This window comes from Scyliorhinus torazame, chromosome 30 (assembly GCF_047496885.1).
Source record: "Scyliorhinus torazame isolate Kashiwa2021f chromosome 30, sScyTor2.1, whole genome shotgun sequence".
NCBI classification, from domain to species: Eukaryota; Metazoa; Chordata; class Chondrichthyes; order Carcharhiniformes; family Scyliorhinidae; genus Scyliorhinus; species Scyliorhinus torazame.
Genome location: NC_092736.1, coordinates 28,785,245 through 28,802,838, shown reverse-complemented (window position 1 = coordinate 28,802,838; position 17,594 = coordinate 28,785,245). Strand labels below are relative to the sequence as shown.

At 55.9% G+C, this 17,594-nt stretch overlaps 1 protein-coding gene across 2 annotated transcripts in view; it reads left to right on the top strand.

The window, feature by feature from the left end:
• LOC140404475 (uncharacterized) overlaps positions 1–5,997 on the top strand; it is a 50,302-nt gene extending 44,305 nt beyond the window's left edge. The window contains exons 12-14 of one of the 2 annotated variants that reach the window (XM_072493075.1): position 2,265; positions 3,145–3,256; positions 5,749–5,997. In XM_072493075.1, the coding sequence (XP_072349176.1) occupies position 2,265; positions 3,145–3,256; positions 5,749–5,821 (186 nt within the window). In that variant the 3' untranslated portion in view covers positions 5,822–5,997. Of the gene's footprint in view, positions 1–1,333; positions 1,572–2,264; positions 2,266–3,144; positions 3,257–5,748 lie in introns of those variants that run through there. The other variant, XM_072493074.1, reaches the window with a different exon arrangement.
• The last annotated feature ends 11,597 nt before the right edge of the window (positions 5,998–17,594 follow it).

Here is a 17,594-nt window from a genome sequence, read left to right as displayed (position 1 = left end):
GCAAATTAGGGATATGGTAGATTTAAACAACCTTTGTTACTAACACAGTATTACTAACTTTAACATCATAAAGACAAATGGCTTTCATTACCAATTAAACAATGCTTAACAATGACAATGAAACACTAACTCCTAATTGCTACCTTTTACCTCCACTCAAGCAAAACCCACCTCGGGTCAAAATCCACTTTGAAATAGAGTTAGCCAACCCAGGAATATTTGCTATAAAGAAATGCCTTCAATAAACCGCTTTGAGAGAGAGATCCTTCAGGAACCAGCTTGCAGATTCTTGCCTTGTGAGGAGCTACAGTTTAACCTGCCAGCCTTTTCAGAAACTGCTGTTCTGTCCACCGACAAAATCTTTTTAACTAAACTGGTTTGAGAGAAACTGCTGGTCTGTTCACATCCCAATCTTTAACCAAACTGAAACTCAGCACCTGACCGCTTCATCCCCTGGCTCCTCCCATCAACTACACAATCTTACTAAAGCTAAGCACAATGTCTCTAATTAATTTCCTACCCAGGGAACCGTCTTAATATAAACAGAATTCCATTAACACAACTTTTACGATGCTTTAATTATCCCTTGTAGCCAAAGTGTCTGCTTGTCTTGTAAACCAGGGTTGCTTAAAAAAAACATGACCGCAGCAGTCATACGCACACTAATCCAGGCTTTTAACCCTTACTGCACCAAATACATATAGTGCAATATATCTGGAATTCCTGCATTCATCACAAGACTAAAGTTACGTCCTTGTCTCGCAGGAAGGTATGGAGAGACAGCTGTCAGTACCTCTTGCCCACCAGTTACTTGCCACTCCCCTCAGGTCAATGATGGGGTGTCCAATACATGGAGCATGTATCGGATCAGAGGTAGGCCATTTGGCCCTTCAAACCTGCTCTGTCATTCAGCACTCGCACTCTCTCAAACAGGGCTGTGGGTTCTAATCCCACTCTAATGTCCCGAGCACAAAATCTAGGCTGACACTGCAGCGCTGAGGCAGTATTGACGACACAAAGGCAGATAGGAAGGTATGTTGTGAAGAAGACGTAGGGAGATTGCAGACAGATATCGTAAGGTTGAGTGAGTGGGGTAAAAGCCCGACGGCGTGTTGGTGTCGGAAAATGTGGAGTTGTTCACTGTGGCAGGAAGAATAAAAAAGCGGAGTATTACTTGCACAGAGAATGGCTGCAGAATTCCGAGGTGACGAGGGTGTTCTAGTACGTAAGTCACGAAGTTAGTGTGCAGGTACAGCAAGGAATCAAGAAGGAATGGTATCCTTTATTACGAGAGAAATTGAACATAAATGTATGGTATTCTTCATATATACAGGGCATTGATGAGATCACAGTTCGAATAGTGTGTGCAGTTGTGGTTTCCCTAGTTAAAGATGGATGTGAATGTTCTGGAAGCCGTTCTGACGAGGTTGACTGGATTGATACCTGGAATGGGCAGGTGAGAAAGGTTGGACAGACTGGGCATGTTTCCACTAGAGTTTCGAAGGCTGAGGGGTGACTGGATTGAAGTCTGTAAGATCTTTATGGTGGCCATGGAAAGGATGTTTCCTCTAGTGGGCGAGTCTAGAACTCGTGGGGGGCGGGGGGGCACTGTTTTATAATTGGAGGCATCCCTTTCAGGACAAAGGTGAGAATTCTTTGATTTTCCGTGACTTTGAAACTCAAGGCGGTAGGAAACCAGGCCACTGAATATTGTTCAGGCAGAGGCTGATTGATCCTTGTTAGGCAAGGGAATCAAAGCATAGCGGAGGGGTGGGGGCAGAGGTGGGGATGCAGATGTCGAGTCACAAAACAGATCAGCTATGATCTTATCAAATGGTGGAACAGGCTCGAGGGGCCAAATAGCCTGCTTCTCCTCCTCGTCATCTGTTCGTATGAGGGAGTGCTGCACTGTCTTCACAGCGAGACGTCAAACCAAGGTGCTGGCTAACCTCTTGGATGCCCTTGACATTATTTCTGAAAAGTAGAGGGAGGTTCTGGCCAATATTTATCCCTCAACCAACACCACGAGCTGACCCCTCTACTGTTTATGGGATCTTGCTGTGTAAAAAGTGTCTGCCACATTTTCTGGCACTTACAAAGGAGTTTATCTCATTACAATTACTGGCCTTCAAAGTTGGCTGTAATATCATTTGGCGGTTAGGGAGAAAGAGGGTCAGAAATTTGAGCCTTTCATTTTACAAGGACAGAAGACGAGTAACAAATTGTTTGTTTTCTTAGATTGTTGTAAGTCAGTTTTATCACAGCGTAGATATTTGGAGTTGATATCTCCTCTCTCTCCCTCTCCCTCTGCCTCCCTCTCTCTCCCTCACTCTCTCTTTCCCTCTCTCCCTCACTCTCTCTCTCCCTCGCCCCCCCTCTCTCTCTTTCCCTCGCCCTCTCCCCCTCTTTCCCTCTCCCTCTCTCCCTCACTCTCTTTCCCTCTCTCTCGCCCTCGCCCTCTCTCTCGCTCTCTTCCCCTCGCCCTCTCTCTTTCCCTCGCCCTCTTTCTCTCTCTTTCCTTCGCCCTCTCTCTCTCTTTCCCTCTCCCTCCCTCACTCTCTTTCCCTCTCCCTCTCTCTCGCCCTCTCTCTCTCTCTTCCCCTCGCCCTCTCTCTTTCCCTTGCCCTCTCCCTCTCTCTCACTCTCTTTCCCTCACCCTCTCTCTCTTTCCCCCGCCCTCTCCCTCTCTCTCACTCTCTTTCCCTCGCCCTCTCTCTTTTCCCTTGCCCTCTCCCTCTCTCTCACTCTCTTCCCCTCTCCCTCTCTCTCTTTCCCTCTCCCTCTCCCTCCCTGTCTCTCCCTCGCACTCTCTCCCTCGCCTCTCTCTCTCTCTCTCTTTCCCTCGCCCTCTATCTTTCCCTCGCCCTCTCTCCCTCACTCTCTCTCCCTCGCCCCTCGCCCTCTCTCTCTCCCCTCGCCCTCTATCTCTCTTTCCCTCTCCCTCTCTCTCGCCCTCTCTTTCCCTCTCCCTCTCTCTCGCCCTCCTCTCTCTCTCTCTTCCCCTTTCCCTCTCTCTCTTTCCCTCTCCCTCTCTCCCTCGCCCTCTCTCTCTTTCCCTCGCCCTCTCTTTCTCTCTCTTTCCCTCGCCCTCTCTCTCTCTTTCTCTCTCTCTTTCCCTCTCTCTCTCTCTCTATCTCTCTCCAGCCATACAACATGGGAAGCCCTGTGTTGCCTGTGGAGCCATGATGACTAAAGGATCCTACAGCAGCCACTGGGAAGGAGGTCAAGGTTGTCGCAACAGAATCAAAATGAGTCAGTAAGTGTCCTGCGCGACAGAGATCCGGAAGCAAGAAGTGAGTGCGTCTCAGTCCCACGCCCCCCCTCCCCCAATCTATGCCCCTCATAATTGTATACACATCGATCACGTTCCCCCCCTCAGCCTTTTCTGCTTTAAGGAAAATAACCCTAGTCAGACAGGTTCCCTGATTCCTGACACAGGACTCTCCCTGTATCCCCCACCTACCCAGTCCGTCCTTGGCCAGTTTAGTGCACGACTGCTTCACTGCACGCCCTCGCTCTCGCCCCCGCCGTCTCGCCCTCGCTCCCGCCGTCTCGCCCCCCGCCGTCTCGCTCCCGCCCCCGCTGTCCCGGCCCCCCCCCGCTGTCCCGCCCCCGCTGTCCCGCCCCCGCTGTCCCGCCCCGCTGTCCCGCCCCCGCTGTCCCGCCCCCGCTGTCCCGCCCCCGCTGTCCCGCCCCCGCTGTCCCGCCCCCGCTGTCCCGCCCCCGCTGTCCCGCCCCCCCGCTGTCCCGCCCCCGCTGTCCCGCCCCCGCTGTCCCGCCCCCGCTGTCCCGCCCCCGCTGTCCCGCCCCCCGCTGTCCCGCCCCCGCTGTCCCGCCCCCGCTGTCCCGCCCCCGCCCCCGCTGTCCCGCCCCCGCTGTCCCGCCCCCGCTGTCCCGCCCCCGCTGTCCGCCCCCCGCTGTCCCGCCCCCGCTGTCCCGCCCCGCTGTCCCGCCCCCGCTGTCCCGCCCCCCGCTGTCCCGCCCCCGCTGTCCCGCCCCCGCTGTCCCGCCCCCGCTGTCCCGCCCCCGCTGTCCCGCCCCCGCTGTCCCGCCCCCGCTGTCCCGCCCCCGCTGTCCCGCCCCCGCTGTCCCGCCCCCGCTGTCCCGCCCCCGCTGTCCGCCCCCGCTGTCCCGCCCCCGCTGTCCCGCCCCCGCTGTCCCGCCCCCGCTGTCCCGCCCCCGCTGTCCCGCCCCCGCTGTCCCGCCCCCGCTGTCCCGCCCCCGCTGTCCCCGCCCCCGCTGTCCCGCCCCCGCTGTCCCGCCCCCGCTGTCCCGCCCCCGCTGTCCCGCCCCCCGCTGTCCCGCCCCCCGCTGTCCCGCCCCCGCTGTCCCGCCCCCGCTGTCCCGCCCCCGCTGTCCCGCCCCCGCTGTCCCGCCCCCGCTGTCCCGCCCCCGCTGTCCCGCCCCCGCTGTCCCGCCCCCGCTGTCCCGCCCCCGCTGTCCCGCCCCCCGCTGTCCCGCCCCCGCTGTCCCGCCCCCGCTGTCCCGCCCCCGCTGTCCCGCCCCCGCTGTCCCGCCCCCGCTGTCCCGCCCCCGCTGTCCCGCCCCCGCTGTCCCGCCCCCGCTGTCCCGCCCCCGCTGTCCCGCCCCCGCTGTCCCGCCCCCCGCTGTCCCGCCCCCGCTGTCCCGCCCCCGCTGTCCCGCCCCCGCTGTCCCGCCCCCGCTGTCCCGCCCCCGCTGTCCCGCCCCCGCTGTCCCGCCCCCCGCTGTCCCGCCCCCGCTGTCCCGCCCCCGCTGTCCCGCCCCCGCTGTCCCGCCCCCGCTGTCCCGCCCCCCGCTGTCCCGCCCCCGCTGTCCCGCCCCCGCTGTCCCGCCCCCCGCTGTCCCGCCCCCGCTGTCCCGCCCCCGCTGTCCCGCCCCCGCTGTCCCCGCCCCCGCTGTCCCGCCCCCCGCTGTCCCCGCCCCCGCTGTCCCGCCCCCGCTGTCCCGCCCCCGCCGTCCCGCCCCCCGCCGTCCCGCCCCCGCCGTCCCGCCCCCGCCGTCCCGCCCCCGCCGTCCCGCCCCCGCCGTCCCGCCCCCGCCGTCCCGCCCCCGCCGTCCCCGCCCCCGCCGTCCCGCCCCCGCCGTCCCGCCCCCGCCGTCCCGCCCCCGCCCCTCCGCCCCCCCCGCCCTCCGCCCCCCCCCCGCCCTCCGCCCCCCCCCCCTCCGCCCCCCCCCCCCTCCGCCCCCGCCCCCCCCGCCCCCTCCGCCCCCCCGCCCTCCGCCCCCCCCGCCCTCCGCCCCCCGCCTCGCCCCCCCCCGCCCTCCGCCCCCCCCGCCCTCGCCCCCCCCGCCCTCGCCCCCCCCGCCCTCGCCCCCCCCGCCCTCGCTCACGGCCCCCACAGTCCCGCTCTCCCCCTCGACCCGCCGTCACGCTCTCGCCCTCGGTCTCGCCCCCGCCGTCTCGCCCTCGCTCTCGCCCCCGCCGTCTCGCACTCGCTCTCGCCCCCCCGCCGTCTCGCACTCGCTCTCGCCCCCGCCGTCCTGCCCTCGCTCTCGCTCCCCGCCGTCTCGCTCTCGCTCCCCCGCCCCCTCGCCGTCTCCCCCTCGCTCTCGCCCCTGCCTGTGCTTTGCTTCCCCCCAGTAGAAGCACTGAGACCTGCAACCAGCCTTGTGGTGAGATATGACTTTGCGAGGGCCTGTACACTGGGGCACTGCTGTGGGTGGATCTTTCACAAGAGAGGGCCCATCAAACACAAGATGTTGTGCTCCGTGTAATCTGACCATTCAGCCTGCTTTTCATTCCGCATTTTATTGTTCTTTTCACAGTAAAGACAAACAGAAATATTCAAACACTGCGAAGACTGTCTCCCGCCGCTCCGTACGTCAGTACCAGAAATGAACGGCCCTGACGAAGGATCCCTAACTTGGACCCGTGGCCTTAGTAATGACTCCGAGTGGGTTTGGTGTGCGTGCTTGGTTCGTTCTTTTCCTGGGTTGTCCTTGCTCCTGCCAACGAGGCAACAGAAGGATAAATGTTGTTCGAATTTTAAAGAGAGGCGATTTTCTCGGGGTGGTGGGGGGGCGGGGGTGGGGGGCGAGTGGGGTCGGGGATTGGGGGGGGGGGGAGGGGAGTAACTCAACCCGAGTAATTGGGCACCTTTTAGTTTGATCTACGTAGGATACAGTAGAAGCCATCCTTCCCCTCCGTGTCGTCTTGTACCCACGAGCTGAAGAGAGTTCCAATGGCTGCCCTTAACGTGGTTAACCGTGCATGAGAGGATCGTTGTTTAAGCTGGGGAGCCGGCTGCATTCGCGCCCTCCGATCAGAATGAGGCCCAGGGCGTGTTGACGATTCCACGTAAGCTACATAACGGCACAGCCATGTGAGCGCTGAAGTGCTCCGGTGTGACACCGATCGAGTGCCCAATCTAACCTCGCTGTCAGCGATAGCATGGAGCCTGCCCGTTTCTGACCGGGGCCAGCGATCTCGCACACCATTGTTCAGGTTCTGTACAGAATCAAAGGGGGTGTAGCAAGTCAGGCGTGTAAGAGAGCCCAGGACTGATCCTGTGCGCAGGCTCTCTCCCAATGGATGGTGCGTTAGCTCCACTCCAGCCTCTTCCTCCTGAGAGAGGCCTGAAGCACGCAGCCACGTACAGCTGGGAGTTGTGTTCTAATTTGGTTTTTGAACGTTACAGGTTATCACTGTGGTGATTTACATTTGATTTGGACATTTTATAACATGAAGTCAGATCTTGTTCTATGCAATGTGTTGCTAGGCGCCAACGATGAGCAGGGAACTGACAAGGCAGGAAAGTCTATAGCCCACCCCTAGCCAAGCACGGACAGTAGTGCAGCGAGCAAACCCTGTATAGAACCGTGTGAATAATTCTGCTTCTGATATTGTTTTCCACTGTCTGTCATTAGCTGTTGAGTGCAAGGAGTGAATGTTTATCAAGCGAATGTCCAATGAGTGGGTTTCCCGCTCATTGTTCCCACAGAATGCTTTTTCCCTGGCTCTCCAGAGGCTGTAACTCATCTGACAGTCCCCAATAATCCACCAGTAGGACATAGAGACAAGAGGGGAGGCCTTTCAGCCCCTCTGGTCTGCTGCTGATGTACCTTCAGTCCCTTGAAATCCTTACTGGAAACAAACCTGTGGATCTTTGCTTTAGAAGCTGCGAGAGCAGAGATGGTGCCACGGTTCTCGAGTTTGGGACAGCGAGCGTGTGCCAGACATCAGCCTCTCCGTCGAGTCCAATCCCAACGTGTGCAGGTTACGTGCCTTCCAGCAGATTGGCAGCGCTTCCTCCTTTCCGAGTCGGGGGCCCCACATCACAGACACTTCAGCTCTGACCCTCTTCAGTCAGCACCTGGTTACCTGAGCCCTCCTGGTGGGAACAGCCACAGGTACCCGGCAGGGAAATGGAGGCCCTTATTGCAGACCTGAGGGGAGGCCAACATCATCCAGGTCCTTTGAGGTTAAATCCCGTGTGGCAGGGTGTGTGTATGTCTGTGTGTGTGTGTGTGTGTGTGTGTGTGTGCCGGGGGGTGTGTGTGTGCCGGGGGGGGTGTGTGTGCCGGGGGGTGTGTGTGTGCCGGGGGGTGTGTGTGTGCCGGGGGGTGTGTGTGTGCCGGGGGGTGTGTGTGTGTCGGGGGGTGTGTGTGTGTCGGGGGGTGTGTGTGTGTCGGGGGGTGTGTGTGTGTCGGGGGGTGTGTGTGTGTCGGGGGGTGTGTGTGTGTCGGGGGGTGTGTGTGTGTCGGGGGGTGTGTGTGTGTCGGGGGTGTGTGTGTGTCGGGGGGTGTGTGTGTGTCGGGGGGTGTGTGTGTGTCGGGGGGTGTGTGTGTGTCGGGGGGTGTGTGTGTGTCGGGGGGTGTGTGTGTGTCGGGGGGTGTGTGTGTGTCGGGGGGTGTGTGTGTGTCGGGGGGTGTGTGTGTGTCGGGGGGGTGTGTGTGTGTCGGGGGGTGTGTGTGTGTCGGGGGGTGTGTGTGTGTCGGGGGGTGTGTGTGTGTCGGGGGGTGTGTGTGTGTCGGGGGGTGTGTGTGTGTCGGGGGGTGTGTGTGTGTCGGGGGGTGTGTGTGTGTCGGGGGGTGTGTGTGTGTCGGGGGGTGTGTGTGTGTCGGGGGGTGTGTGTGTGTCGGGGGGTGTGTGTGTGTCGGGGGGGTGTGTGTGTGTCGGGGGGTGTGTGTGTGTCGGGGGGGTGTGTGTGTGTGTCGGGGGGGGGGTGTGTGTGTGTCGGGGGGGGGTGTGTGTGTGTCGGGGGGTGTGTGTGTGTCGGGGGGTGTGTGTGTGTCGGGGGGTGTGTGTGTGTCGGGGGGTGTGTGTGTGTCGGGGGGTGTGTGTGTCGGGGGGTGTGTGTGTCGGGGGGTGTGTGTGTGTGTGTGTGTGTCGGGGGGTGTGTGTGTGTGTGTGTGTCGGGGGGTGTGTGTGTGTGTGTGTCGGGGGGTGTGTGTGTGTGTGTGTCGGGGGGTGTGTGTGTGTGTGTGTCGGGGGTGTGTGTGTGTGTGTCGGGGGGGGTGTGTGTGTGTGTGTCGGGGGGTGTGTGTGTGTGTGTCGGGGGGTGTGTGTGTCGGGGGTGTGTGTGTGTGTCGGGGTGTGTGTGTGTGTGTCGGGGTGTGTGTGTGTGTCGGGGTGTGTGTGTGTGTCGGGGTGTGTGTGTGTGTCGGGGTGTGTGTGTGTGTGTGTCGGGGGTGTGTGTGTGTGTGTGTCGGGGTGTGTGTGTGTGTGTGTCGGGGTGTGTGTGTGTGTGTGTCGGGGTGTGTGTGTGTGTGTGTCGGGGTGTGTGTGTGTGTCGGGGTGTGTGGTGTGTGTCGGGGGTGTGTGTGTGTCGGGGTGTGTGTGTGTCGTGTTGGGTGTGTGTGTCGGGGTGTGTGTGTGTGTCGGGGTGTGTGTGTGTGTCGGGGGGGGGTGTGTGTCGGGGGGGGTGTGTGTCGGGGGGTGTGTGTGTCGGGGGGTGTGTGTGTGTCGGGGGGGGTGTGTGTGTCGGGGGGGGTGTGTGTCGGGGGGGGGGTGTGTGTCGGGGTGGGTGTGTGTGTCGTGTTGGGGTGTGTGTGTGTCGGGGTGTGTGTGTGTGTCGGGGGGGGGGTGTCGGGGGGGTGTGTGTGTCGGGGGGGGGGGGTTGTGTCGGGGGGGGGGTGTGTGTCGGGGGGTGTGTGTGTGTCGGGGGGGGTGTGTGTGTCGGGGGGGGGGGTGTGTCGGGGGGGGTGTGTGTCGGGGGGGGGGGTGTGTGTCGGGGGGGTGTGGTGTGTCGGGGGGGGGGGTGGGGTGTCGGGGGGGGGATGTGTGTGTCTCGGGGGGGGGGGGGGTGTCGGGGGGGGGGGATGTGTGTGTCTCGGGGGGGGGGGGGGGGGGTGTCGGGGGGGTGTACTCCCTCATTCTATTTGCCATCTCTTCCACTCCTCACTACACACACCTGCCAGTTGTTGTATCGCCTCAACGTGTCCCGGTGTAACCTCTTGGACAGAGGGAAAAGAAATATAAAAGAAAACATTTTCTCAAATTAGACCAAAGCAAGGGCAGCACGGTGACGCAGTGGGTTAGCATTGCTGCCTCACGGCGCCGAGGTCACAGGTTCGATCCCGGCTCTGGGTCACTGTCCGTGTGAAGTTTGCACATTCTCCCAGTGTCTGCGTGGGTTTCACCCCCACAACCCAAAGATGTGCAGGGTAGGTGGATTGGCCACGCTAAATTGCCCCTTGGGGAAAAAATGAATTGCGTACTCTAAAAAGTGAGACCAAAGCTGAACCTGGTAGAAATAAACTGGCATGAGTCCCCCAGTGCCAGTCTAAACATGAAATGTATTGAACAATGCTCGGAATGCCTCTGCGGTGTTCACCAGCCTGTGGTGTCCTGAGCTTCCACAATCTCGGGGGTTTAACCTAGGGCATTCCCTAATTATGATGAAATATTTCTGCGTTAAGGAATGACAAGTGTTCCTTTCCCGGCAAGTGCCTTTTGATTTTTCGATTCTTCCCCTGTCACCTCCATCAGCTAACACCGAACCCCCCCCCCCAACTGCCCCCCAGCTTCTGATCAGCTAGGGACCCTCCGAACTCTTCACTTCTCTCTCTATCTCTCTCTCTTCTCCCCCCCCCCCCCACACTCTCAAACCTGATCACTGCCCGCTTCTGTAACCCAGTAACGCACACTTGTCACACGCGACCAGGACATCCTCTCCTCAGATGTCAGCAAAATCCATTTGTTTGTGCGTGCGTGCAGTAATGTATCTCTGGGGAGTTTAACCAGTTGCTCCTTGGAAGAGTGGGGGGGGGGGGGGGGCTGGGGCTGGCGTCTTGTTTACCAACAGCACACCAATCAGGAAGGCAGACTTCACTTGGAGGTAGGGGGTGGGGTCGGGAACTTTCAGACCATCTTGTGGTAAAAGATCCGTGGTGCTATCCTGCCTTTCCAATTTGCACTACCAGCTCAGTCGCCTGGACGGCTGGTTCGCGATGCCGAGCGAGGCCAGCAGCGCGGGTTCCATTCCCCGTACCGGCTGCAATTATCCATGAAGGCCCCACCTTCTCAACCTTCCCCTCGCCTGAGGTGTGGTGACCCTCAGGTTAAATCAACACCAGTCAGCTCTCCCCACCCCCCCAAAGGGGGGGGGCTGTGGCGACACACCATGGCGACTTTACTAGTTGGCGAGGCTGTCCCCTTCTGGAAACTGGTTCAAACCGCATGAAGTCTTCAGTTGTAAACTTCATTTCCCAGGAAGCGGGGGGCGTGTGTGTGGTGGGGGGGGGGGGGGGCTGGGGCTGGAGAGGGGGTTTAGCCTGACGCATGTTGTTGCTGTGGCTAAACTAATAGTATTTTTGGGGAGCAGTGACGGATTCAGTTGGGTCGCATTTCCAATTTTGGTGCAAAATTGCCACTCCAAGACTTAATGTGGTGAACATTGACAAGGTGTTTTAAAAAAAGGATACTAATTTGCATGAATGTAGAGTTGATGGTATTTTAAAATAAACTTTAGTTTTGTCAGTTTTGAGGGTGTTTGTGTTTTGCTTTCGTTCTACTCCCAGTGTAAGAAACGGGCCACTTTTGGACTTTACCCTGGGCGCGATGGGTTTGCAATGCAGCTGATATCGAGGGTTGCAGCGAATGGCTTTGGACCAACTGCGTTGTGAATAACTTGCCATCGGCGGGTAGACGCCGCCAACCCACGCACGGATGGGACGACGATGACACGGTTTTAGCCAAATGTCCTCGTTTTACTGGCAAACCACTTGCACGGTGGAGCGAACTGTGCTTCTTGCCCGTGTGTCAAAGAAACACATTCTTCCATTCGTCCACGACCATTTTCAGCCAGGAGGAACTTCAGAGTCGCGGGTGGAAGTGGCAACTTCCTGCACGAGTTACAAAAGCATCTGAGATGTCACCTTGTCTGGATAACTGATTGAGAATGAATATGAACGCTGCTTTAAATCTCCAAGGGGTATTTACTTCCAATCTGTGTCAAGAATTAATTGTATGATTTTGGGGGGGGGGGGGGGGGTGAATTACAGGACCTCACTTAATGCCAATCCAGACCATATGATTATAGGAGCAGAATTAGGCCACTCGGCCCATCGACTCTGCTCCGCCATTCGATCGTGGCTGAATTGTTCCTCATCCCCATTCTCCTGCCTTCTCCCCATAACCCCTGATCCCCTTATTAATAAAGAAATCCCTTCATCAATCGAGAACACCAGATTTGTGCTTAAGCTGCTGTTACAGGGCTACAGAGCAAAAGCTGGAAGGTGGAATTACAATAGTCATTTCTCAGGACATAAGAACGAGGAGCAGGAGACAGCAATTTAGCCCCTCGAGCCTGCTCCACCGTTCAGTGTGATCATGGCTGATCTTGGCATCAACTGCACCTCCCTGCCCGTTCTCTGTACCTAAATTTGGTACCCCTTACCCTGAGACCTCTTGCTCTGGAATGCCCCACAAGAGGAAGCATCCACTCCACATCTACTTTATCCATAGAGTTTATCATCTTATAATCCACAACATTATTCTTCCAATAAGACTTGCACCAAACCCTCCACCCCTACCTGTGAGCTCTGAGTGTTTATATTCTGTAATTGTGGAATTCCTGATACGAGTCCGGCCTGAGCAGCTTTATGACGTTGCTTTCGCTGTGTGAATGTGTTTTTTTTTCATTATAAATTTAGTGTGCCCAATTCATTTTTTCCAATTGAGGGACAATTTTAGCGTGGCAATCACCTACCCTGCACATCTTTGGATTGTGGGGGCGAAACCCACACAAACACGGGGAGAATGTGCAAACTCCACACGGACAGTGACCCAGAGCCGGGATCGAACCTGGGACCTCGGCGCCGCGAGGCATGCTGTGGGAAAGTTATGTGAAAAGAACATTGGCATGAGTATTTAAATCCAGTCAATAAAAATAATTGCGCATTGTCACAAGTCGGCTTCAATGAAGTTACAGTGAATAGCCCCTAGTTGCCACATTCCGGCACCTGTTCGGGGAGGCCGGGACGGGAATTGAACCCGCGCTGCGGGCCTTGTTCTGCATTACAAGCCAGCTGTTTAGCCCACTGTGCTAAACCAGCCCCTACTAGTTAATGTCCGTGGCACTCGAATCCTTGTAACACTTGCAGAGGTCAGACTTGAACAAGACAAATGGTCTCGCAGAAGCAACGGCACACAAGTTGTGATTCATTTCTACTTTTGTAATGGAAGTCCATTAGGTATTTTTCTGTTGACCACGAGGGTTAGATGTAGAACCTAATTGTGCTTATTATTTTTATTTGCTCACTGACGAGACCAGCATTTGTTGCCCATCCCTAATTGGCCCTGTGAAGGTGACGGTGAGCAGCCACCTTGAAGCGCTGCAGTCCTGTGGTGTAGGTACACCCACAGTGCTGTTAGGGAGGGAGTTCCAGGATTTTTGACCCGGCGACAGTGAAGGAACGGACGATATATTTCCAAGTCGGGATGGTGAGTGGTTGGAGCAGAACTTGCAGGTGGTGGTGTTCCCATGTGTCTGCTGCCCTTGTGCTTCTAGGTGGTAGATGTAGATTTGGAAGGTGCTTCTATGGAGCCTTCCTGCAGTGCATCTTGTAGATGGTACATCCTGCTGCCACAATGTGTCAGTGGTTGAATGTTTAAGGCAATGGATGGGGTGCCAAACAAATGGGCTGCTTTGTCCTGGATGGTGTCGAGCTTGTCGAGTGTTATTGGAGCTGCACTCATCCAGGCAAGTGGAGAGTATTCCATCACACTCCTGACTTGAGCCTTATATGTGGTGGACAGGCTTTTGGGAGGGGGAGGGGGGGGGGGTCAGGAGGTAAGTTACTCAGCACATTCCCAGGGCGCCTCTCGCTCTGCCTGCAATGGGACTCGATGACTTGTTCTTCCAGAACGCCAGCCCGAGCACGATGGCTGTGCTGTAAAATTCTAGTATCATGGAGCCATTCACACCCTCGGGACGAGGGAACAAAACTAATTGGATTTGCTTTTCGAAAGAGCTGGTGCGACCTTCATGGGCCAAAAGGCCTTCTGCTCCAGTACACCTCTGTGAAGAGCGGTCACTGGTGTAATGTGTGAAGTGCCAATTTGCACACCGCAAGGTCCCGGAAGCAGTAACGAAATAAGATCACTGGGCCCTTGGTTTGAATGATGCTGGTTGAGGGATAACTACTGGTCAGGACACCAGGAAGAGGTCATAACCTGGATCACGTTCTCAGGTCCCAAACCCACAACCTTCTGACAGCTGACGGTAGGTTTAGCCACAATAACGGGCAGGGGATGAGTGGGAATTTAAATGCAAGATTATCAATTTTGAAATGCAAGTGGGTTTTTTAAAAAAAAATTCCGGGAGGTGGCTGTCACTGGCGTGGCCAACATTCATTGCCCATCCCTAACTGCCCTTCATTTCAGAGGGCAATTAGGAGTCAGCCCCATTGCTGTGGGTCTGGAGGCCCATGTAGGCCAGACCGGGTAAGGATGGCAGATTTCCTTCCCGAAAGAACATTAGTGATGGGTTTTACCGACAATCAGTAATGGTTTCATGGTTGTGACAAGACTTTATTTTTTTAATTCCAAATTTTTATTGAATTCAAATTTCTCCATCTGCCGTGGCGGGATTCGAACTGGAGTCCCCAGAACTGGGGTCTCCGGATTACTAGTCCAGTGACTATGCCACTGCCTCTCCAAATGTAGGTCAATGAGGACAAGGGTGAAGGGGACGGGCTATGATATCGGAAATAAGCAGCTGAGTTGGGAAGCTGGTGGAAGACTGGAATAGTGCAGAATGGAAATCACAAATGAAGGTTTCAGCAGCCGGTGGGAACAGACAATGTCACCACAGAAAGTGTAAGGGGAAACGCTGCCAGGACCAGTTTAGGCACCGATGTTGGGAGCAAGTTTGTTCCAGGCTAGACACTTCCTGGATAAGGTGATTGAATCAAATGGGGTGACTATACTGGCTTGTCAGCTGCATGTAGCTCTCTTCCACATAAAGTGTGGCTCAGTCACTGGGAAGCAGAGTGGACTCGTGCTGTGCAGCAGCACTGGAGAAGGCGGTGGAGTGAACAGGGTGATGAGGACAGTGGGTGGAGAACAGTGATGGGCAACTTAGTGAGTGGGTGAGTTTTAGGCATGTCTGAAATTGAGGGGATTCTGGCAGGGTTTTGCAGACATTATGTCAGAAGTCCTGGAAGGGAGGGTAACTCCGCGTCCAGAACTAGCAATATTGGGGATATCGGAAGAGCCGGGGGCCGAGGGAGGCCGATGTCCTGACCGTCTCCTCCTTGGTGGGCCGGAGACGGATCTTGCTGAGATGGAGGGACTCGGAGCTCCCGGAGTCAGGAGTGTGGGTCAGCGATATAGCAGGGTTTCTCAGTCTGGAAAAAAAATCAAGTTCGCTTTGAGGGGCCCAGAGATGGCAGCCGTTCATCGATTTCTTCGAGGAAAATTGAACATCAGCAGTAAGGGGGGGGGGGGGGGGGGAACAGGAGGCATGGCAATGTTACATAAGGACAGGGAACTTGGTATACAGGTAATTAGGGGATAGGGCAGGGGTAGTAGGGGACGCTGTATACTAATTTTTTAAAAAGGTTTTTTTTGTGTGTGTCGGCCCACGCGGTTGTTTAAGAAATGTTAATGTGTTAAACTGAAAATTACAAATGCTTCAATAAAATATTTTCTAAAAAAAGACTTGGTGAGTAGTCCGAGTGGAATGTGGCGACCTTGCACATGGGGAACAGTCAGCAAAATGTCTGGTGGGCCGCACCGCAGCCATCTAAGATGGCCACCTGCAAAGGACCATGGGACTAATGGCCAACCCAGGACTCAGACAGGTACACAGCCTGTGTGTATCTAAAACACAGGTAACCAGACCTGACCGAAACCCCCCGCTCGTTTACATTTTAATGGCCCATTTTCCCAGGACAATAGAACTCCAGTCAAGCAACCGGTACAGCCACAGACTGATCGGCACCACTCCCTTGCTCAGAAAGCACAACAGGCAAGGTCAATGACCGCGAAGGACCCGCCCAGCAACCAAGGCACCCGCCCCTTTATTGGCCGAAATCAAAGACAGTGATCAGAGCCCTGACGAACTATTGGGTCCAAGGTTAAGGACCGTCCCAAAGAGCGTGAATTCTCAGAGGGATTTCTTGGATCCGGCCTGTGCCACCCAATTGCAGTAGGAACAGCCAGCTAAGTTCAAGACCAATGATCGCTACCTGATGGATGAGCCCAGCTGAGACAGCCACTTTCTTCGAACCAGCCAAGTGAAATCCAGATAAAGGCCATATCCATTTGCACAGTGCCGGTCGCCCTGAAGTTAAGTATAGGTTATTGTATTATAGGTGTAGTTTAACTCATAGTAGATATTGTTTGCATGTTGAGATAACTCTTGTGTATGTAAATAAACCATCTTTTGAACTAACTAACTGATTGTGTGGTCATTTGATCGATATAGGGGAAGGCTTGTGGTTCATTAAGCTAAATAGAAATACCCACAGTATTGGCGACGCTGTTGGGACTGAAACAGAGCAACAGCACTCCGATCCCAAATGGGCCGCATGTGGCCCCTGGGCTGTAGGTTGCCCAACACTGGTGGAGAGTCTTTGGGGAGTCAGGAGGTGAGTTACTATCCACAGAAAATCCAGCCTCTCCCTTGTTCTATCTGTGATGTGGAGATGCCGGTGTTGGACTGGGGTGGGCACAGTAAGAAGTCTTGCAACACCAGGTTAAAGTCCAACAGGATTATTTTGGAATCACTAGCTTTAGGAGTGTGGCTCCTGAGTGATCACCTGATGAAGAACGTGATGCTCCAAAAGCTAGTAATTCCCCCCAAAAAGTTGGACTTTAACCTTGTTCTCTCTGGAATGGGACTTGATGACGAGTTCGTCCAGACCAAACACAACTTGAATGGCTTTCTATGCCAATGTGAACTTAGCGAGTTGATTGGTGACTCCGTCGGGGGTGCTTTCCTGTGTTTCGTTATTTGTTTATTCACTAATTTACCATTTGGAAAACACATGCAGAACTTCCACCTAAACCAGATGTGTTGCGGCTGAAAATAGTGAGCAGAAGCAAGACACAGAGTCTCTCATCGACTGTGTGGGAGTTTGCGAGCGGAGGGTGGGGTGGGGAGCTGGCTGGTGATGGAGGACGTGGGTATGGTGCTGGACCTCGGTGCAGAGATGACGAGTTAGAGAAGGACTTTTGAATTGCAAGATGATGAGGGAGATGTTAGGTGGATTGGCCACGGTAAATTACCCCTTGGTGTGCAGAGATGTGCAGGTTAGGTGGGGTTACGGGGATAGGGTGGGATTAGATAAGGTGCTCTTTCTGAGGGTCCATGAACACTTGATAGGCCAAAAGGCCTCCTTCAATGTAGTAATTCTAAATACAGTAGTAAATATTCTTGCATCCGTATACTTTTTATACTGTTTTCAGTCACATTTTTATTAAATATACTTTTGCACATAAACATATCACTAAAAGGCTATCCTGGTAGGTACGTTATGGTGAATGGGAAGCTGGAGGGGATGCCGGTGATATTAGCGAATATCAATGCGCCAAACTGGGACGACGCGAAGTTTATGAGGCGGGGTCGGGGACGATTCCGGACCTGGACTCTCACAGGCTGATCATTGGGAGGGGGGTCTTTAATACAGTTATAGATCCGAGGTTACATCGGTTGAGTTCAAGGACAGGGAGGGTGCCAGCCACGGTGAAGGAGCTGAAGGGGTTAATGGAACAGATTGGGGGGGGGGTAGATCCGTGGAGGTTCGAACGGCCAAGAGCGAAGGAATTTTCTTTTTCTTACCATGTGCACAAAGTGTACTCCCAGATCGATTCTTTTAGTCTTGGACAGGGCTTCGCTGGCGCGGGTGGTGGATGCCGAGTATTCGGCGATCGTTGTGTCGATCATGCCCCACACTGGCTGGATCTACGGGTGAGCAAGGGGGGGGGGGGGGGGGGGAGTGCCCGCAATGGAGATTGGATGTAGGACTGTTAGCGGATGAGGAGGTGTACGTACGGGTGAGGGAGACCATCCAGAACTATGTTGAAATAAATGACACGGGGGAAGTTTCGGCAGTAACGGTGTGGGAGGCGCTGAAGGCAGTGGTTAGGGGGGAGCTTATTTCGGTACGGGCTCATCGGGAGAAGGTGGAGAGGGCAGAGATGGATAGTTAGGGAGATACTC